This window comes from Anser cygnoides, chromosome 2 (assembly GCF_040182565.1).
Source record: "Anser cygnoides isolate HZ-2024a breed goose chromosome 2, Taihu_goose_T2T_genome, whole genome shotgun sequence".
NCBI lineage: Eukaryota > Metazoa > Chordata > Aves > Anseriformes > Anatidae > Anser > Anser cygnoides.
The window spans coordinates 22,840,700-22,863,381 of NC_089874.1; the positions used below are offsets into that span (position 1 = coordinate 22,840,700).

Consider the following 22,682-nt stretch of genomic DNA (forward strand, 5'->3'; position numbering starts at 1 on the left):
ATGATCTGTATGTGCTCATTTGGTCTTTTCTTGAAATGAATAGTCTTTCTGTAACTACTTTTCTCATAGGAATGAGCTTTACAAATAAATCCTCCAAACTCTCAATAAAAAAAGAAATAATAAAAAAATAGTGGTCTACACCATATTTGTCAAGTCTAAGAAAACGTATTTGAACCTCTTAACAATAAAATCAGGGTAAAATACATTATAAGCAATTGGAGTGTCTCCAAAAAGAAAATGTAAAATATTCAAGGATTGCAAAACCAGTTTTATACTTCTGGGATATGAGTTCCATAAAATTCAGTAAAGAAACAACCTGTAGCTTGTGATAGCTAGTCTGGTTACATACTGAAGTGGTAAACAACTGTATTGCTTCCTATAAATACATATACAACATTTTTATGGTAGATTTTATTTAAAAATAGAATTATGTTACAAGTAAAACCTGAAGCCATAAGATGCCTCTGTGAGGGATTAAACTTTTAGGTATGCAAACTTCAGTCTTACAGGCAAACAGAAGCATAGACAGTGTTTGGGACCAGATCATGGGAAATCCGTGAGCTGGTAGGGCAGAGGCTTTGCTTTGCACAGCTGTGTAAAGACTTGCCATAATAGCTGTCCCTAGCAGCAGTCTCTGCGCCGGAGGAAACATGAGCAGCGCCTGTTCTCGCTCCCCTAGGAAGCATAACGCTCAGCAGAGCCAGGAAGGGGAGAAGTGAGCGCTGCGGCATTGTGTTCTGTCTCCTGGAGAAAAAGTACACCGAGAGATGCTCTTATGGATGGCACAAATTAAACCTGAGAGAAACCCTCCTGTGACACCCTGTTAAGCACGGCAGTGACAGCCACCACCGCATCCACACGGGTTTTGCAAGGCCAAAGCGGGTGCAGAACCGCGACCTCGGCCTTCAGCATCTGCCTTCAACCGCTCGCCCTTCCTTTCTTGCCCCGTTTCCGAAGGCCCTTTCACCAAACGATTCTGTACGCAAAAGCAGCAGATGGATTCTCGGTTGGCCCTTCGGTCGCTGCTGTGTTTATTTTCAAAACCGCTTTGGGTCTGCAACAGGCGAGCAGGCCCCTGCGAGCCATCGCGCCCCTCTCCCGCCTCGTCCCCCCCGCCGGGCGAGCGCGGTGCCGGGGAGAGGCCATTTTGCGGCTGCTGAGGGGAGGACGGGGGGCGGCGGGGCAGGAGGGACGAAGCCCAGGGGCAGGTAAGCGCGGCGGCGCCCGGCGGGGCTCCGGGCGTGCTGCGGGCACGGCCGGGCAGCGGGGCTCGGCGGAGGGGCTGCGAGGCTCGGCGAAGGAGCACCCCCGCCGCCCGGCGACCCCCGGCCGCCCCCCTCGGCGGGGCAGGGCCGGCAGGGAGCGCTGTGCCGCCCCGCAGGCAGCCGGGGCCGCGGAGCCCTCCCCCGTCTCCTCCCCGCCCGGCCCGGGGGGGACGGGGGCAGCGGAGGCCGGGGCGCCGCGGCGGGCGGGGAAAGCAGGAGGGGCAGCGCCCGGCAACATGGAGGGAGGCGCGGAGCGGGCCGGCCCCTGATGCGGCTCTTTCTCCTCCTCCTCCTCCTCCTCCGGGCAGCGGCTCCGGCGGCGGTTCCCTCTCCCTGGCGGCGGCAGGCGGGTGGAGATGAGCAGGTCGGCGGCGCTTCTCCTCTGCCTGCTGGGCTGCAACGTGTGGAAGGCGGTGACCAAAACCTTAGGGGCGCCCGAGGCGGCTCAAGGTCGGTGCGGGGAGAAGGGCGGCGGGACCGGCCCGCTTTGTGCCGCGGCCCCCCGGGGGGCTGCATCGTGCCAACTTGGGGGGGCCGGGGAGGAATCGGGGCGGGGGGGGGGGGGCGACGGGAGACCCCTCCCGGGGGCAGCCCCGCGGCGGAGGCGGGTGCGACCCCCGGGGCTGGGGAGCTTTTGTTAGCGGCGGGGGCTGCCGCCGGCCTCATTGTGCGGCCCCCTCGCTCCTTCCCTCCCTCCCTCCGTGCCGCCGGAGCTGTTGCATTGCGTCCATCTCCCCCGGCAGCCCTCCCGCCGCAGGGCCCGAGGCGGCGGTGAGGGGCGGCGGGGCCCTTGGGGGGGGCCGCCCGAGCCCCTCGCCTCCCTTCCGTGGGGCCGCCGGGCTGCGGGCTCGCCCCCTTCCCCCGGGGCTGGCCGGGCGGCTCGGCCCCGCAGCCCCGGGACTTTTCCGGGCCTCGGCCCGGCCTTTTGTTCGGCGCGGTGGGCTGGGGCAGCCGGGGAAGGCGACTTGATGGCCTGTCACTCGCCAGCACCTCTGGGGTGGGAGCGGGAGCCCCGGTGGGGCAAGACCCCAGCACCCCGGGGTGCCGTGGCGGTGCCCCCAGCCCCTGTGGCAATCGCCGTCCTCCTGGGCCCAGCCAGGGGTTGCTCTGCCCCACTCCTCGCAGGTACCTCTGGGCATGGTGTCGAGGTGCACCTGCCCCATAACGCACACCCCGTGTGGAAACCGGGTGGGTGGGAGATGCTGCTCCGTGCCCCGGTGGCTCCCGGCGTGGTGTGACAGGAGAGCTGCTTCTCCCTGTGCCTGGAGAAGGGCCCTGCAGCAGCAGCGTGCCTACCGGGACCACGGCTGTGTCAAAAAGCAGAAAACCTGGCTACCTGGTGGTACAGAACGTGCCAGGTCCTGAGGGTGCCGGGAGAAAATGCGTCTCCAGCATCGTCAGTTGCCTCGTAGCTTGCGCTGTCAGGTGGCTACGTGCGCCATCAGGGATGGAAGAGGTCTTACTCCAGCTCAGCCCTTGTGGCTGTGGTCAGTGGCGTTGTTCCCTCTGCGGTGGGATGGAAGTACGCCGTGTGAGGGTGTGCTTGTGTCCCGTTTCCTATAAGCTTTCCTGTCCTGCCCTTCCTTAAGATCCAGTAAGCGATGCTTGCCACAAGGAGAGAAGGAATATGTTCAAAGTAATATTTTTTGACTTTTTTATAGTTGTATTTATGGTATACTAGGTAAGCTCTAGGTAGACTCTTGTTCTCATATAGAGTGTTCAAAACGTGCTGGTATCTCGTAGCAAAACCTACCGCACTAGGCAATCTGATGTCAAAGTTAATGTCACATTCAGGCCTTCTTTTAAGGAAGCTGTTACAAAATAAGAAGTCCTGAACTATGATTCAAGTGCCATTAAACTCAGGACTATATTGAGTTTACTGATGGATGAGACGGGAAAAAAAAAGAACTGCGTTCATCCCTTGACACTTGGTATCTGAAGTTCTACTGTAATTTCTGTATCATATGAGAAATCTGTCCATATATGCAATCAGAACAGTGAGGTATCAGCAAAATTAATGCTTTTCAACTGCCCTGTTGATCTTATCTTCTACTGTAAGCTCAGTTCAGAGTATCTGGAGAGTCTTGTCTCCATAGCTGCTGCATTCCCATCAAAACTGATAGCTGATGATTTAAGTAATAGCAGCTATGTCAGTGAGTTGAGAACATTTGTATCTAGATGGAATGGTCTAATTTTATCTTCAGTGTACAGCTGAACAGCTGAGCTTTCATAGGTAGCATTATTTCCCAATTTTTTCCCAATTCAAAAATTCTTATTGTGAGCTTTGGATGTCTGCATTGGTAAATGGATATGTAGAGCTGATCTAGTACTGAAGCGTGTTCTGCTGAGCTGTAGTTATTAGTTACCAGCTATTTACTGTGAATCTCTTTAAAAAAAGCTTGTGATGCAAACTTGTTGTTTGTATACCCATCAGGTGTGAACGTTGGGGGTGGGGATGGGGAGGTGTTTTAGCACCCCGCACATTCCTTGTTTGTGTGCTGAGCACAGTAAGCGCTAAATGGTTATACAGCTTAAACCAACTGTTTTTTTCCCTCCTGCCCTTTAGCACTGTGGTGATAGTTCTAGCTACAGGTGAAGAGAGAGCACCACTGCCAAAGTTTAGGGATGCATGCAGATGACATTCTTTCCTCTGAATGGATGTACCCCCTGTGGCTGGGAAGAGACTAGACTACCAAGGGATCCGAATGAAGGTGGAGGTGAGAAAACCAGAGGGTGCTATTGTGAAGTAATAGCTTCAACTGCAGTATTTACAGATTACAGGAGGCTGTGGTAGAATCCTCCCTGTGGTGGGATAGGTTAGGTAAGGCATAGTTAAGATTTTCCATTCCTCTGTTAATGTGAATATGTCTCGGACTGGGAGCTATTTGAACATGGGATATGTAACTGGTGTCCTGGTTCAGGAAGGGAAGATGAGCGAGTCTTTGCATCTAGCATTTCTTTCTCGCTGCTCTCAGCCTTCTGTTCAGACGATTCCAGCCTGAAATTCTGCTCAGGCAGGCTGGTTACATAATCGGTGAATATGGAAAGTACTGGTAATTAAGCTCCGCATTTAGCACCCTATTTAGAAAATTGGACGACTTTGGCAGGCTGTTACCTTATTTGGCTCATTATGCAGATACAGTGTGGCCTCCGAAGGTCACAGAGGTAACCTGTAAGTTTCAGTAAGTGGAATAATTTTTTATTTTTTTTTAGTACAGTAGAGTCCATTCAGATGAGTTGTTCATTTTTGGCATTATTGCGACTTAGCACCCCAGCAATGAAGTTGTTAGAATTCCAGGAAAATACATCAAGGATTGATATGATGTTCTTTCTCTAATTTCTCTCAGATGCTTACAACCTGGCCAGTGTTTCAAGTGGGACTAAATTATATTTGATTATTTTTTTTAATTTGTTTTATTATTTATTCTGAAACTTAAATTGGTTTGGATGTATGCTGAAATTAATGTATAGGAATTTGAATTAAAAAAGCAAACAAGCAAACAAAAATACCCATGACCCCTTAGGCTTGATTTTGACTGTCAGTTGGTGATTTGGCTGAGTACAGACGAAATACGCGATGAGCTCTCTTCATATGAGCAGACCCTTTTAAACTTTGGGGGCCTTGGCAAGGTGGGAGTTTAAGAGTTATGTGAGGAGGCAACAGGAACCCAGGCAGAATGCAAGTGAAATCAGTGTAATTTGAGAGGGGTTCAATTTCTTTGTTGGCTTTTAGCTTTGCTTTGCAGTAGAAAGTGGTGATGATTCATTCGTAGATGCAAGGGAGGATCTCATAAAAGAACTGCTCGAGTGTTACGTTGTAGTGCAGAAGCCCAGGATGGCTTTCAGCTGATGCAGTGGATGTATGTTTTAATTTATGTCTTTGCTGGTCTTTATATGTTATTAGTTGTTCAAAACTAAGAAGTTTTGAATAATAAAATAACACATTTGAATAATAAATAACAGGCGGTTCAAGGACTTTTCTACTGGTAGACGCATATGCTCAGGCTGTCCCAACTTTGTAACCGCAGGATAAGATCAGGCTGTTGTTTTTTTTTTTTTTTTTTCCTAGTATGATGGTGAATAAAAGTTCAGCTGTCACAACTTAGTCAGAATCCACAATATCTTCTCCCTCTGGGTGCATGGGCGATAGGGAAATTGATGCTTGAGTGCTGCTGCTTGCCTGCGTGCAACCAGCCATTACATTACTTGGTGTTGTGAAAGCTAATTTCACAACCATTTCAGCTGGGCATTTTGCGAAGGTTTCTTCTCTGGATGGTTCAGTAACCGCAGTAAAGAGACCCTCAAGTTCTTGGCTTCTTTTTAAGCCACTTACGCCAAGCTTGCAGTTCTGGCTGTGATGATAGATAACGTTAAGATGAAGTAGAACTAGTCATCTCTTTCATCTTGCATCGCGGCACCAACTCTTCTCAATCCGCTGTAAATTACTGATGTCCTTCAAATGCAAACGTTATTTCATTGAGACCACAAATGGACTCACCAGAGTAGAAACTAAACTGCTCTATAACAGTACAAAAGATGTTTTACTTTAGGAGGAGCAAATTGTTTGCTTAGTACTAGTATTGTAAAATCTTAATGAGGAGGATGTATTTGTTATTTTTATTGGTTATCAGATTAAGAAAACTGCTGGACTTTTCCATGTTTACCTTTAAACTCCTAATGCTTGCAGATGGCATGCTGAGAGCTGGGCCAAATGAGCGACTACCTTGGTGAGTGCACGGTGTAAAATTGCAGCCTTTCTGGTGAGCGTTCGTGTTCACCTTTTTGGCTTGTAACACCTTGCAGTGAGTGGTTCAGCTCACCTTACGTACGGTTACGAGCACGCGTGTATGTGCTTGGCAGGGGATGGCGAGTTCCCATGCTGGCTTCCCGGTGGCCGCTTGTCTGCTTGTGCCTTGAGATGGTGTTAATCACATGTGTTCCCTAACACACAGGGAAGAACCACCTTCTCTCTTCCTCTCTTGTTGTTTTTTTTGGTTGTTTTTGTTTTTAACCTCATACCGACACCTCTGGCTGTATGAGACCTGGTTCATGAAAGTTTTAGGGTCCGCTGCTTTCTGTGCCGACTGCTGGCCGAGTGAAGGGTTTCAAATAGCAGTCCCCTCTCTACAGGAGAGGTTTCTTGTAGCAATGAAATCCAATTTCACCATATGCCTGGTGCTTTAACAGAAGCCTCGGCGTATGTGTGTGGGGATGGAGGGAGGACTGTGCTTTTAGGTTCGATGGAAAACTTGAGAAATCTTCAGTGATTTTGGTGCATTGAGGGATAGGAGTGTCACTGCCTACTGTTAGTACATACTTCAGATTAGTTCTGTACTCCTGTAAATGAGCAATGACTACCAACAGTCGTGGTGCATGAAGAAAAATGAGAGCAAAATGCATGGCAGGGAGACTTAATGCGTAGTTCGGGGGTTAAGGACCATTACCACAAGCTTCTCCTAGTGAATTTGTTTCACAGGATGGTTTGGGTTGGAAGGGACCTTAAAGACCATCCAGTTCTACCCCTCTGCCCCCCCTGTCATGCAGGATAGTGTTCTCTAAGAAGTTATATTTACTCAGGCAAGAGCAAAAGAGAAGATGGAATAAGTTATAATGCAAGTAACCATCAGAGGTTTCTTAAAGGCAAAACTAAACTTCATGACAAAGGAATGGGTACGCTTCCTTGTACACAGCAGCCATTAGCAGCTCACCTGGAGGAAATTCCTGCCTGTCCACCAGCAGTTCATCTGACACCATAAAAGCAGCCTCCCCAGGGTGGCGATGCACACGGCAGCTTCTGCTGCTGCGTGGCAGTACGGCTACGTGCCGTACCTGGCAGCTTGGCGCACGGTTTGAAAGGCATTTCTTAGTGCACTGTTTGAAGTTTGGCTTCTGGGTAGCAGTATGGCTGGAAATGATGCTGCTTTCATGTATTTGAAATTTTTCCAGTGCATTTGATCAATCCAGTTGTCATGTACCTCGAACCCGTGAGGTAGGGAGATAGTTATTTCTTCCAGTCAGCCAAAGGCAAATCAAATAGCCTCCAAAACATCTGCAACTTGAAGTCGAAGTGTGCATTTTCAGTACTTCTTTTTCGTGACACTGATCACCTTGTATGGCATTTTTTGTAGGATTAATTTCCCTTTGCACTGGTATGTATCAGTTCCACCTTTGGATATGAAGAAAGGCAGCTTCTTTGAGAGCTGTGGTGTTGGTGTCCTGCCTCTCCCACGGGTCTCAGGGGTTTTACTGTATACCTGTCAGGCAGCACAAGTAAGGAAGACAAGAAGCCTGTGTAAAGAGACTTGTATTTACTAAAACAGATGAGTAATACAAAAATTTTTACATTGATTTATCTGGGGGGGAAGGACATCTTAATTTCTTAGTCCATCCTGACAAGTTTTTGTGAGGGGAAGGAATCCAACCAACCTACCTGCAGCAACACTTTTTGGAACCTGCCATATATACTAAAACATTTTGTTTTAGGAAATACCAAAGAGAGTGCTTTTTTTTTTTTCCTTTTTTTTTTTTTCCCAGAAATTCCAGAAACATTTTCATGTAAGCTGGTTTACATTAAGTTTCCAGCTAATGTAATATCTGGCTTGTTGTGCGGGGGTAATAAGCATTATACACGTGCTTTTTCTGAGCACCATCTTTAGTTTTATTGGAAACTGGAAAGATATATTTGTTACTACGGAGCCATAAGAATGTGAACATACTGTAATTTGTTCTTGCTTTTAATAAATGCATTGAATCTTTCACTTTAAAATATTAACACAGAATCCTATCTGACATATGGCAAGTCTGAGACCTTGAAAGCAGTATTTAAGAATATCCAGCACAAGGCTACGTTTTTCATTCCTTGTAAAATGCCAGTGGGTCAAATAATGTGAAATGTTCTGTTTCGGATATACCCATTTTGCTTTTTTGCTTGTTTGAAGAGCAATGAATTTAGAGGTGATCTGAAGGGAAAATTACTTTATGTACAGTATAATCTGTAAATTTGGCTCCCATGCTGACTGCGTGGAGGATTGGGTATATCTAAACAGAGCTGCTGTTAGTGTAAAGTATATAATGTAGAATAGAAGTGGTAAGTGGTCTGTGTGCAGGCAGGGCACAGAAGAACTCCGGAAATCCAACATTGAAGTTATCTTTTAATTGTTCCTGCTCCTAGTTTTTGCAGTTCTACGAGCTGCCACCGTGAGTGAAATCCTGTCTTTATCCCTTATCTGTACACCTCGTACACCGGGCGGTGAAGCAGAAACCTGTCACTGTGAGCAGAAACCTGTACCTGCACCGGTGGAAAACCCTCCTGTGCTGCTTGCTGGTTGTGCGGCAGATAGCGAGGCAAGTAACAGATGAGGGGAACCCCGCGTAAACCTTGCTGGGCTTGGGGTGACTCCGCAGGGGCCACCCTCAGCCTCCCCGCTCTGTGGGAAGCAGGCTTTGAGGAGCCACAGCGGCAGCAGGGGTGAGCGGGGAGGAAGCAGGGGCGTGAGGGAAGCTGAGGGAAGGAAGTAGCAGCATCCTTTTGGCATGGGGGCAACAACAGAGCTGAATCCAATGAAGTGCAAAATGCTTCCATTTTTTTCAAGAAATCCCAGCTGGAAAAGTGATGGAGAGCTGTTGTACTGAGTGGTAGATGTGGGTAATAGAATAGCAACGTTTCACAGTAAAAGGGAGCTTAATTTAACAGTCAGTAAATGCCAAGGTAAATAAGAGGTAGAGTTATAAGGTAATCCTGCTTTGCTTAAAACAAAAAGGAAACCAAAAAAAAAAAAAAGGTGTTTCTTCTTGGAGATGTTTCTAGAGGTGATAACAATGCTGGGAGCACCTTGTTTCATCCTGTATTTGTGATCACCATTACTGAAAATACTGTCTTCTTCCATCCTTTAGAAGCAAGGCTGTATACTAACGTGGCAACAAGCATTTCTCAAGCAATGTTGTGAGGCTTCCTTGATTTTAAAAAAGAAAAAGAAAAGCAAACAAACAAAAAACTGTAAATGATGTGTTTAGACTTTTGCTGGGAGGAAATAAATGTATTGGCAGTTTTATCTATCCCTCTTGCTCTCCACCTTACGCCTTGGGCAGTTGTGCAAAGCGAAAGGTTGAGATCCAAACATCTCATCTCTCACTCTGTACTCGGTATGTGAACGTATGACTTCCCATGCAACGGACGTGCGCTTGTCATGCGTCTTGCCTCATTCAGGTGTCTGCATCTTAGTCAGTCATCTGCAGTCCTCCCGCAGACACAAACATCTGATCTATCCAGCTAATGGAGCTGAGCGTCGTCGCTGTTACCAAGAGCGAGCACACTGAGCCAGATGGATCATGCTATAGCATCCACTGGCTGCAGGGATCTCCGCTGACTAGCCCAGCAGCCCAGGCACTCCCATTTAGACAGATGAATCCTCCCCTAGATATCATAACTGGAAGTCTCATCAGGACACTGTTGCCCTGAGCTTAAGAGCTACTGAATACGTAGCACATAACCACTGCTGGAGGAATGAATGCACACCCATGGACTACCTGGCTGGGTTATGATGCGTTTCTCAAGGCTCAAACCAGTTGTTGTCTACGGCACTATTTTACATTTCTAAACCATTTGTCTTTGTAGTGTTATGAGTCCAAGTGTTTTCCTCCCAAGGGTAAATAAACAAAAAGAAGGTTTAGAAACAAGTAAGGAGGCTTGCGGAGTTGTTTGGGCTTGTCTCCATGTTGGTTTTTTTCCCACAGTTTTAATTAGTTTTGTGTTCCCAAGAGTTGATTTATTCTGGATTAAGCTTTATTGTTACTCTCACCTTTGTCTGTTTTCTCTCTTACTGGCATTTGTGTAGCTGTGTGATAAATCAGATGGAGGAAGTTACCCCACTGAAAACGCTTGTACACACCGCTTCAGTTTTCACCTGGATCACTTCCCAAGTCGGGTTCATGGGGAGTTACGCAGACGCTGCTGCTGGTGTAGAGGAAGGGGCTGAGAGGAGCTGGTAAATGAAAACGGGGACTTCATGGCAACAGTGCCAGTTGATGCAGGATTAAATTGATTACAGAACTACTACGTAAATAGTAGGGGACATCTTCTAGCAAGTGAGTTGTTTTAGAAGTGACTGCTCGAAGGAGACAACTGTTGAAAATTTCTTACCACCTCTTTGCTCCAAGAAAAAGTATAAAGACTTTCTGGATAACCAATTTGCCCCCAGGAGACTGAAAAAACTGCGCTAGAGCTCGGAGCAGTGAACATGGCCAGCCCTGTGTACTCACGGATGGTTTGAGATGTTTGCAGGCGCGGCCGCCTCCGTCTGCAGCAGGACAGGTTGTTGTCTCTGCATCTGCTGCTCCACTTTGTGCCTGGCGTGGTCGTTTCAGCAGAGTTTTGTCCACGGCTTAAGCCGATGTGACCCGCAGTACGTAGCGCTGATCAGTTTTCTACCAGCTGTAGAGGAACGTGGGTTAGCACCTGAGTCATCTTGGCTCTGCTCTCAGCCCCTCCCTCGCGGCCTGGGAGGAAATGATGCACTTTGGCCAACTGAAATGCAGAAGAAAGGCAGAGGGCAGTCCTGGGTGCTTAACACAGCATCCTGATGGAGAAATTTTTATCAGCTAACTCCAAGTATGTGATTTGGCGTAATTACTGCCTGGCGTCTGATAGCGTCTGGTCACTCCTCTCACAACCGTCTGTCGGCCAGAGCAATTCCCATTTCCCTCCAGATAATTGCCTTGCTTTCCTTAGTTATTGCATTTCTGCATTGATGTCTCCTCGTTTAGGGTGTCTGCTGAGAGATAAGACGTGAAAACTTCTTATCCTACCCTTCTTCCTTCTGTTCCCGTGTTGGCCCTCTCCTATCTTGAAAGGCTTGGAGGCCTTTTGCCTCGCACCAGCAGGAAGCTCCGCCAGGGAGGGTGCGTGGCGGCTTTTCATTTCTGCTGGAGTCGGACGGGCAGTGCTAGGGACGCAAACGGGTTCGGGAGCTCTGCAGGCAGCACTGCTGGGCTGCAAGGGTGAGGCAGGCGAGGATGGGAACACGCTGCTGGGCAGCCCGGCGACAAACTTGCCCAGGCGCCGCGTTGTGTTTGCAGGACGGGTGGCATCGGCTCGAGATGGCAGCGAGAGCTGTTCTCACTGCTGTGCTCCAAATCGTGCTCCTGGCGAGTTCTGAAACCTGCTGAGCAGCACGCTGACCTGGACAAATATTACAGGAGTTTAAAAAGCTGCTTGTGGGAATAACGTTGACAGACACTGCGAAGCACAGCAATATAGTCGCTCTTTTAGCTTTACTGTTAGTGCCCAGAGCATTCTTGCAACTCAGCTTATTTCAGTCTGTGGTGCTGCAGTCAAGGTCCTGGCAAATAGCTTAACTTTGAAGCAGTCTCTGGGTTCATGATGTATGATTTACAGGAGCCAGGAACACAGATGGTTGAAACGAGAGCTGTATTTTTGTTGTTATTCAGGGTGTCTGTGTGGGGGAAGTGTTACTTTTTTTTTTTTTTTTCCTCCCCCCACTATTAAAACTTTAATATGAAGAAGCTCATTTTCTTCAAAAGTTAAGATTTTCTTTGTTCTTACCGGGATAGTTATTTTCATTCTTTAGCATACTGCTTGTTAAAACTTTTTTCGAGGGAATTATGGCGCTGGACTTAGTCGATGTAAATGTTGTTGTTAGCAGCCTATGTGAAAATTACAAAATACACTTGCTTCAAGCAGTTTGAAGCAGTAGGAGTGAGAGCTTCTAATGGGATGAATTTCAAATTTTCTTATTGCTGCAAGCTATTGGGTTGTAACTTGCAGCAGGCTTCAGAATATTAAGCTGGTAAAAGTACTTTTAAATATCGGTTGTTGAAGGAAGAGAACCTTCATGTACTAAAATTCATGCTGAAAACCATTAGCTTTTCCAGACGTTTGATTAGATAAGGACTTCCTTCTTTAGATCAGATATGAATAGCTATCTGCTCTGTGAAGCTTTACCGCAGTGAAAACTGCCTGGCACTCCTTAGCTGTGTTAAAAATCTGACTGGAGATCTTGTTTTAATTAGTAATTTTACCTGTGAGTGTGTAGTTAATCTTTCATTAACATTCTTTTTTTTTTTTTTTTTAAAATCATGATTTACTGTTGCAGAAAGATAGCTGCGTAAGTCAACTAAGTTAGCAGACGTCTTCAGAGAAAGGATCAAAGCTGTGTCATGTCACACGTTAACCTTCAGCACAGAAAAATCTTTGGGCTTTCAGAGGTGAGGGGCTAGGTAACAGAGCCAAGCCATTTTTATTTTGATGCTGTTGTAGAAAGGTAATGCTTTTCCCCTTGTGCAAGAAAATGCTGTATATGTTCCCTTAATGCATAATTTAAGTGAGCAGCCCAAACTTTCAGAAATTATTCTGTGGTGAAGAAAAATAAAAAGAGAGTAATTGTAAGCTCTCAAGATCAAACTCTTATAAATAAATGATAGCCCTATAGATTCAGTCAAAGCAGTGGAGAATCTGTTTACCATGGGTGATTGCACATAAACAAAGATGCTTTCTAATATCTGGTGCATTCGAGTATTAAAAGCCTTGCATCAGTTAGCCGCTCAGAATGGTCAAGTATCGTCGTCCCTTGCCCCTAGCCTGGCTGCATGGTGGGAAATCCCGAAGCTCAAATCAGGCCAAACTCCTTCTCAGGTGACGTTTCTTCAGTTCGTACATGCCTGTGCTTTACAAAATTGTGGTGATTTTAGCTTTTACACGAAGTTACATAATTAACTGGAGGAAGGGTGAATGCACAGCAGTGTTTCCTGCCCAGGATGCTAACGTGGGGCAAAAATTTCATTGCTTTTACATTCACTGTTACTTTATGCCATTCTGTCTACTGTTACTCAGATTAGCAGTTAATAAGGATGTGTTCTAAATAATCCATTGTGAAAGAGCTTTGTGGATCTGGGGGCTGACCATAAATAGTATGTGACAACATCAGGTTGCTGGCTGGTCACTGCTTGCTGTCTGGTGTGTCTTTTTGACCTTTGTTAGTCAAAATGTTGTTAAGTCAGAAGCACTTTGGACAGCCCAAAGGCTTTGAAGGAGCTACACGTGCTCACCAAAAGGAGTAGCGCTTTCTTGTTCAGCTGCATCTCAAAAGTGTTCTTATAGCATGTTGAGTGTAAAATAAAAGTTTGTATTAATAAATGGGCCTAACTTTGAAATAGAAGTAACACCTGTTGCTTCAAGAGCTTACTCTCTATCCACAGGATGGAGAAGATGCTTCTCTTGTGCAGAAGATCAGTTGAGGAGTACAGAGAAAGCACAGTGATGGAGATGGCACGTTGTCCAGGTGAGGGCTGGGAAGTAAACCCAGGCCATAGAAGAGTTGAGGGTTTAATTCCTGCTGTTTTTACTTCAGCGTTTAGGGACTGTTTAAGGAATTTACATTCAGTCATGGCAGTTACTGCAGGACCCTCATGAAATTATTTTCAGGTTTCGTCACCTTTTTCTTGCCATTCCATGCTTTTCTTTGTCACGCTTGCATGAGAGAAGCAAGGAGAAACGCCAAAGGTGGGGCGCAGGCAGGGAGCTGCCTGGCCGTGGGCGATGAAGCTGTGCTTCCCCTGCCTGGGCTGGCGTTCAGCACGTGTGGGAGGCAGACAGCAGCCACCTCGGTGACCGTTGCTGCTATCCTGATGTTCAAATTTGAGGTTGTTTTTTGTAAGTAGACACACAGTCACTTGTCCCCAGAATGGATGACAGTCTTGGTTTCTGAATCTATCTAATTAGGGTGAGAAAAAAATAGCATAAAGATGATAAGGTGGGCATATAAAACTTCCAGTGTAGGAAGCGAAATTTGAATGCGTTCCAGCTACAAGTACTAAAAACCTTCTACCTTTTCCTCTTACTCTTTCCCTTAACCCCTCCCTACTGAGTTGAGCTAAATTGTAAACCTAATTTCAGTCTACCAGAAGACAACCTACATTTCCAAAAGTAGTCATGTAAACAAATCTGTATTTCAAACATAACTTGCAAGCTTGATGTTGTTAGTAACATCAATCTCATTTCATATTCTTAAGCACCAGGGGAACAAAACACCTTGAATCCGAGGTGCTGTTGAAAAGTCAGTGATTGTTTGTAGTTACAGTAAAGAAAATATTGTAAGAAGCAATTATTTTATCTCAGAGTGAGGCAGTGCGAATAAACGTTGATTTCAGAAAAGTCTGCTGGTAACTAATTGATCTTGTACATAATGCTGTCTGTGGTCCTAGTATAATATTTGGTTTAGGTTTCTTTAGTTTAAACCCAGACTGATGGCTTCAGATACGATTTTATGAGGTAGCCGTATATTGTGTTAACAGGGCCTTTTTGCCCAAGGGGCAAATAAACTGCTGTATGCTTTATACCACGTTAAACAGAACAGGGGAGAAGAAAAGAACTTAATGATAAGTCCATCGATCCTTTTCTTTATCATGAATTATTCAGGCACTGGTGTGATTGATCGTTGTTATGTTTTACTGTTTTTTAAGCGTTGTAGAGAAGAGATGTAGTATATAAACAGAATCAGGTGTTATCTTCATGCCTTAAGTTATCTTGATTTGTATTAGTTACCAGATTTCTGAGACAAAAATAGTGAATCATGATGGACAGTTTTCCTGCATGGCCCTGAAAAAGTATGGATTTTGTGTTTGCCCAAATCCTTCCATCTTCTCCTCACTTCTTCTAGAAGAGTGGGATGGATACAGTTGCAGATTGGAGACCTCGGCGTTTGTGCACACACGTGCAGACGTGCGCACATGCTTGTCGTGTAAGGCCATATGGTATGAATCAAGCCTTACCTCGCGGCAGTAAAAATGTAATGCGTTTTCCACCATTTTCAGCTATGTGTTCGTGGTAGGGTATTCTGTGCTTTGAACAACTTAAGTGATTGTCTTTTGTAAATGGTCATTGTTCTACGGAATTAATGTGTTATCCAGGATACTTGGCTTAAATTTTGTCCTTGGATCGCTGTGGCTATTTTAATAACGCCAGGAGTTGTCGTCTTTCCTTTTCTGCTCCCTTGCTTTATTCAAAGCAGCTTTGGCTTGCAAACGTATGCAGATGTGTTTGTGCTCTCTTGTTCATAGCAATAGATTTGAAATAAATCCTTGCTAGCATATACAAGGCATGTGAATAATTGTGTGTATGAGTATGTGAGCTTCCACGTTTAAGCGTTTTAAACAATCAGTTGAGGCCTCTAATTAAGCATTACTGGCTTCTTGTCTTCTCTTCCTGCAATTTTCATGGTATTTGCATATTGTTACCAGGTCTTACAAATTTCCAACTTTCACAGGAACAGTGGATTTTAATGTTAGACTTCTACTGTCTAATAATAGTTTCGTTTTTTTTAAGGCTTTAATCTTTACATAAGTCTGTATCACTTAGAATTTTTTCTCTCCATCTAGTAACTCAAGAGAATTCATCCTTTACTCTGCAATAGTGCCTTCATAAATAATCCCTTCTAAAAACGCAAATATGCTTACCACTAAAAAGAGACCTGACCTACTTCGTATCTTTCTATCTGTATTAAGATAAGCAGGAGTCAAGAGGCAGTTATGATACATCTGATTCAAGATGTCAGTTTGTAGGGTATTTGCCCAGAACCAAAGAATTTTGTGTATTTCTGTTTCCTGTTCCAAACTCAGCAGTGCTTTGTGCTAGATACCATGTGGTTTAGTATTGATGTGTTGTCACCAAAGAAAAAGAAATCCTGTTTCCAAGATTATATGGCCCTGATGTAAGGCAAGATGCTGCTCAATTAAAGTCACCATACCATCTAATGAGAGAATGGGAATTTTGTGGATATCTTTAATATCCGTGGTGAGAGAGACAGATTTCTTCCACTGATCTCTTCGTGCAGTTTGTAAATGCTCTGCTCCATCTCTTCTGAACATGCCTGCGATGGCTGAATCTTCCGCCACTGTCTTTTTGACTTCTGGTGCTGGCAACTGTGTAGAAATCGGACTTTGGGGAAAAAAAGTCCAGCTGGAAATTGTCCACCCTCGTGGCGATTCTGGAGACATTTTGTGCTCTGTCAGATTCACTTGAACTCATCTCTGACTGAAATACTCTCGTCCATGGGTGTTGTTCTGCTCCCAGGTTCTCAGTCCCCACCTGAAGTGACCGAGAAGCCTGGATGTTGTTGCTCAGTGGGTCCTGCGGAGAGACGTGGACGTGTGGGTGGGATAAGGACATAGATGGCCTTTCCTGGCACACGGGGATGCGCGCAGATGGGACTGCAGCTACAGCAGCGTGTTCCTATTCCTGTTCAGGGGAAGCTTGGTTGTCTTGACAGCCTGTCAGTATCTGATGGCTACTAACTGTTGTGGCTTTGGCCAGCCCTTTGTCTTCTTCTTTGACACGCTGCAGCCAAGCCCAGCAGCTCAGTGGTGTGGGCTTTCTGCCAGCTCAGGATCCTAAGCTGCAGCTTCTCGCCATGGGCTGGTGTGGCAGGGCACGCAGCCGCAAGCGGGCTGTGCTGCTGCTCCTTCGTGCTCACCACAACCCCGTTGCTTTTTTTTTTTTTTTTTCCTGAGTAACTCTGCATCCGGATTGTGTGGAGCTATGCGATAATTACAAGGACAGAGCGATTCTTCCGAGGATTCTTTGAACTCATTTGGGGAAATTAAAAATAAAATCAAATAAAATCATCCCATTGGCTTCTGTTCAGAAGAATGGTGGCTGCTGTGCAGTTGTTTTTGCCGTGCTGTGTGAGCTCAGAACAAATGTCTCATTGTCCTGATCTCTGCTTGCGGGAGGCAGATGCTGGCCTTGCGCTACCTACCGCCACTCCAACTTCGTTGGTCTTACGTTGTCTGTTAATAGCTGCAGTGCATCAGGGCCCCGGCTTGTGACCAGGGTTCTCGCGGGCTGTAACCTGTCAGGTTGCTGCGTTTGTTCTCCTCTTTCCATTGCGCAGGGAGCTGAGCAGCACAAGTTGTGCTTTGTGATCCTTCATGCTGCAAGCTGTGCGGTAGAGAAGAGCAAGTAAGGTAAAAACACAGAAAAAGTTCGTATGAAAATGTGGGTAGTTGAAAGAGGTAAACAAAATAGCAGAGGATACTTGAAAGGTACCCATGTGAGTCTTGCTGGTTTTGGGTGCTTGTTCTAAACCAGGAAGAGATGAATTTGCCCATCCTTACTTGCCGAAGACACGTGCTCAGGAGTGCTGCAGAGGTAGTACCCTGCGGTACCGGGTAGGAGCCCGAGGGTAGTTCGCTGTCCATTCGTTCTTGCTGATAGCTTGGGTTTGATGGAAGTGCGTGCTTTTAGAGGTAGCAAAGGTAGTGTGCAAAGTTATGAAATGATGGGATAGCAATTTACCTGTCTTTAAGTGTCAGCTTCTCTTTGGCACAGGGATTCTCCGCTCCAAGGTGTGTTGAGTTGTCTAGATCCAGGGGCTTGATGTAGCACTAGGCAACATTTGTGTGATGAAATGGCATTTCTACTGAGTTTTGGAAAAGAGGCTCTAATGGGAAAAGCAGATTTTTTTTAAGAATTATAAACAAGTGTTTCTCTTTCTTACGCTAGTTTGCAAAAGATTCTGTCATAGGTATTCTCTTCAAACAGTCTCTGCTGTCTGCTGCATGCCCTGCAGTTGTTGTAATGCTGACGTTGTCTGGTGAGTTTTCTTCATGCTCTTATTTTACTGTGGCTGGATTTTAGTACCACACATTGGTCTTTACTTTCTGAGCAACTTTAACAGAAAACTGGTGTGTCTTATACTTGAATGCCTGCTCTTAAATAGCTTCTTTTTTATAAGAGCACTGAAGGTTTTATACTCATCTGTCCCTTTCACTTTAGTGTGCCGCTAGGCTCTGTCCTTGTCCCTCCTCTCTGCATATTTGCTCCCTCTAGGAAATCATACTGCTCTGCTCACCCATTTACATCACTTCAATATAGGTCATGTCCGCTTCCACACACTCTCTTAGTTTTGATTTCTCTGTCTGTTCGGCCTCAGTCAGCTCCTGGCTATACCATAATTTATTACAATTGACAGATTCAGAGGCAGAGGTCCCCTGATATATCATATCTCTGTTCTACTCACGGCAGATGATCGTGCTGTGACATTCCTCTGCTTGGGTGCTTTAAAAAAAAAAAAAAAAAAAGTTGCAGGATGGAGGAGCTGACATGCTCTGCAAATTATAAAACCCAAAGGAGTTTAAAGTAACAGCTGCCAAACAGCTTTAACTCTTTACTTTCTGTCTTTTTTTTTATATCGAGTGAAAAAGTTAATATGATAAGAAAAACTTTGGACTACATCGTGAACTGATGAGAATCAGATGCTAAGTTTTTATTGTGTGATTGTTTAAAAAGTTAACATGATAGCAAGGGTGTTAATCTAGCAAATGTCTTCTGTTCTTGTTTTAAACCCAGCATGAACAGACATGGATGTTTTTAATAAAAAGACAGATATTTAATTCCAAGAAATATACAGGTCGTATGCCAGAACAAATGCAATTTGTGATTTCTGGTTAATTTTTTTATTATTATTATTTTAGAATCATTTCCTCAGGGACCATTTGTAGTCTTTGGAGCACTTCATAACTTTCAGTAATAGTCTCAAGATTTTGTGTATTGCATAAACTTCAGATTTCCTTGCTAGTAATCTGTGTTTATTTGACTTTCTGAAAGCTGTTATAGGCACCAGCAATAGGCTGTACTTGATTTTTGGATTACTGTTGTGCTTTTCCTTCTCTTTTTTTCTCCTCCCACTTTGTTTTAATAGCGTGGACTACCTTGTCTTCTTTGCTTTCCACCTGGAGCAGGGTGATTGTTATCTGCAGAATATGGAAAGCAAATATTTGCTAGCTGATTTCTCCTTTATGGCATTGGTGCTTGCATGAAGAACAGAATTTGGAAGTAGGTGAAACTCCTCAGCATTACATTGTGGATCATACCACACGTCCCTTCTGCCATCGGATCTAGGAACTTGTCACTGCAGAAGTTACAGGTGGCGTTCATGATGGGACCACGGCTCGCTTTGTAGACAGGGAGAAGTAATGACATGCAGCAATGTGTCAAGCTATATGCTTGATGTAAGTACGTTTGGAGTGCATTTTGAATATGGATCCTAAGCCCAGTGGAAGTGTAGGAGTGTGGGACTGGAACAAACTGGATTGTTACCCTACAGCAGGTGCCATGTGAGCTCTTTTGGAATCTGATTGACCTGGTCTTAAAACTGGATTCTGCTCGATTCCACAATATGTGTATCGGAAGATGTTTCAGAGCATGTCACCGTTAGTAATACTGTACTGTCCTGTACAAATGCAGCAATACTTTTTGTCTGTAACAGCAACTAAAATAGTTAGGTCAGAGCTTGAGTGGCTTGAATTGTTTGGGTCAGTGAAACTAGCACTTGTACAAATGCCCTCACAGGGAAAAAAAAATCATAGTAATAATAAAACGGAAGTGCTTTATTAACCAAAGACTGGACACACAGGGTCACTGCCAAAAAAGATGCAGAAAACATTTACCAGTACAGAGCCGCAAGTGTTTGGAAAAGAAAGTGTTTAATTCCAGTTGGTAATTCAGGAGAACTTAAGTAACTGAACTGTAATGTTAAGCTAGCATAAACCTGGTAATACCTCCTGCTTTCCTTCTCTAGTCTTATCCAAACGAATGGGGCTTGCACAAATCTTTTTTTCCTCCATGTCTCAGACAAATTTGGCTTTCCAACTTGTACGTACCTCAGTGCAATTTCTCTGGCTTGAATTTAGTTAGTATCAAGACAAGTTGAAGGGGGGGGAAGTTAGTCTACGTCCATCAGCTTGCGGAAAGGAAGACATTCAAGTTGTGAGGGGCAAGGAAGACAATTAGACAATGATTGAGGTTGGAGGGGACCTGTGAAGGTCATCTTGTCCAATGCTCCTACTAAAGCAGGGACACCAGGACCACGTCCAGGCTGCTTTTGAATATCTCCCGCAATGGAGACTGCATAGCCGCTCTGTGCAACTTGTGCCAGTGCTCCATTATCATCGCTATGTAGTTTGTAGTTCATTGGGAACTTCCACTGCTTCAGTTTGTGCCCATTGCCTCTTGTCCTGTCACTAGGCACCACTGAGAATAGCCTGGCTCTGTCTTCTTTATGAGGAAGAAGAATGTGAGGAAAAACTGACGTATAATAGCATAATTATGCCACATTCAAAGCAGCTTTTTCCTAGTTGAACTTAGCTGGAAGGTGCTGCTACTGATAAGACCAGAAAGGGTAGAAAGAGTTTTGTATTTGAAAAATTATCAAGCTTTTACTAATTATTCATCCATTAAAAGATATCTTTCTTGGAATCATGCCTTGCTTGTTTCCTCAAGGTTATTAATTCCATACTGGGACTAAGATGTTGCCAGAAGTCTGCCAGGTTATTTTGAGTGGAGTTTTACTGCTTTGATAGCACTTGTTAAAACATGAATGGTAAAGATACATGGTGGGCTGCTAGAAATTTTGGGTGTTTAATAGTTACTTATGATCTAAAACGTTTGATGAGCAATGTTTTAACATTGTCTATCCATAACTGGCTATGTAGAATTTAAAATACAGTAAACTGTGGTAGTACTGTGCTTCTAAATTTGTAGTGTCATGTACGTTAACATCTATACCTTACTTGATAAGCAGCTTTATAACATACCCCTTATACTGTTTCTTCCTCACAGTTAAGTTGTGATCATATTATCCTTCCAGATCTAGAAAAATCAGCTTAGGATCTTACAGCATTTGCTGGTTGCTGTTACACAGTCCAGATAACTTAATTTTTTTTCCCCTTACCAAAAACCTGTAAGCATCATTGGCAAAATTAGCCAGATGGAGGCTCAGTCTACACTGATGTAGATCACAGGTGCTCAAGTAACGCACTGCAGTTCTTCAGCTGGAAGAGCAATAATACTCACGTGAGGGATGGAGCAAGCTAGCATGGGTATGAGTATGCTAAGCTGCTATTGATCCTTGTGATTATACAGTTTCATACACCTGCACTTCTGTACCCATGACAAGTAGCTGTATCAACAGTATTTTGTCCTGTTCAAAGGGCTGCCTTACTCTTTTGGATAATATGAAGTGGTTGTTGTTTGCGTGTACAGAAAAGGTTGCTGTTGCTTGCCTGAGCTCAGAGCTTCCCGAAGCCATGTGTGGCTGTGTTTATTCTCTTCAGGTCTGTTTGTGCCACCTGGCACAGCTCCATCGCATTCAATTTTTTTTCTCTTTTCCCAGAAAGGAGGAAACAGGCGCTTCAGGCCCTGAATAATCATCTAAACATCAACGTGTGATGACTGGAGATAATAAATGAATTATTAAACTTTATTTCTTGTTTCTGTTATGTTTGTTGATACCTAGTTTTTGAACTGCAGATGACCTTACTCGATCACACATCAGTCATTTTATATGGTAGATTGTATCAGCGTCTTAGAGATGTCATTGCATGATTTTTGACTCTCAGCTTTCTGTGACCTAATGCGGCATCCCAGTACTTAAAAAAAAAAAAAAATAGTTCTCTATCCTTTAACCAAAAAAAAGGGGGGGGGGGAGGGCAGGGGAGCATTGGGAATAGAAGAAAAAAGTCTTAAATTTTCTTATATGGGCTGGTTTTCTGTATCCCGCCTAGCCACAGGTTACTCCCATTTGACCTGCAGCCCCTCTTCAAGAGTTGTGGAAATGTTCTGGATAAGGGCAGGTGCTTGAGCACCTGAGCACGGTAGGAGTTATTGTCACTGCCTCCAGGCAAGAGGAGGCGATAGAGGTGGAAATTCCCTGTCTTGGGTACACATCAGGGAATTGGGCACTTCTGCAGCCCTTTGCTGGGCTCTGTCTAGCATGTCCATGTCTCTCTTGCACCTGGGGGCCCAGCACCAGACACAGTTCTCCAGATGCAGCCTCACATTGCTGAGTAGAGCAGTTGGATCACCTTTCTGGACCTGCTGGTGACAGTTTACCTAAAGCAGCCAAGAATACTGTTGGCCTTCTTAGTGGCCAGGGCACAATTCCATCTATTTGGAGCATTTATGGCTCTAATACTGTAATTTAGTTTTCACAGATAGGAAGCTCATTCTCACAGGAACTTTCTTAAGCTTTTTTATCCAGACATAACAAGGTATTCTTCTGCTTACCTTACAGCCCTTCTGTGGGTTTAACTGTTTGTAGAAACAGCACCGCTTTTTTTGTGAGGTTGGAATTACCTTATCACAGTTCATTGCCCGAAGAGTATGTGCTTATTCTATGTTGTTGCTTTGTTAATGACTGCCATAAAATGAACCTAACACTATTAATATTAAACAGCATAAATGTATCCAGTCGTATTCCTGTCATTCATTTAATATATACATTAATGGCCTTGAAATAAGTGGCTTCATGGTGCAGTAACCCACTAGTGTGAATAAGCATCATATCTGTCAGGATTGCTAGCAGAGTCTGAATCTTAAGTTTTTACTTGTGATCTTCTGACTCT

At 44.8% G+C, this 22,682-nt stretch overlaps 1 protein-coding gene across 6 annotated transcripts in view; it reads left to right on the forward strand.

Annotated features, from left to right (window-relative positions):
* Positions 1-1,447: 1,447 nt before the first annotated feature.
* FAM171A1 (family with sequence similarity 171 member A1) overlaps positions 1,448-22,682 on the forward strand; it is an 89,110-nt gene continuing 67,875 nt past the window's right edge. For 2 of the 6 annotated variants that reach the window (XM_048061855.2, XM_048061858.2), the window contains exon 1: positions 1,476-1,715. In XM_048061855.2, coding sequence (XP_047917812.1) covers positions 1,622-1,715 — 94 coding nt within the window. In that variant the 5' untranslated portion in view covers positions 1,476-1,621. Of the gene's footprint in view, positions 1,716-3,080; positions 3,983-12,376; positions 12,489-13,478; positions 13,562-22,682 lie in introns of those variants that run through there. The other 4 variants (XM_066991672.1, XM_048061857.2, XM_048061856.2 and 1 more) reach the window with 4 other exon arrangements.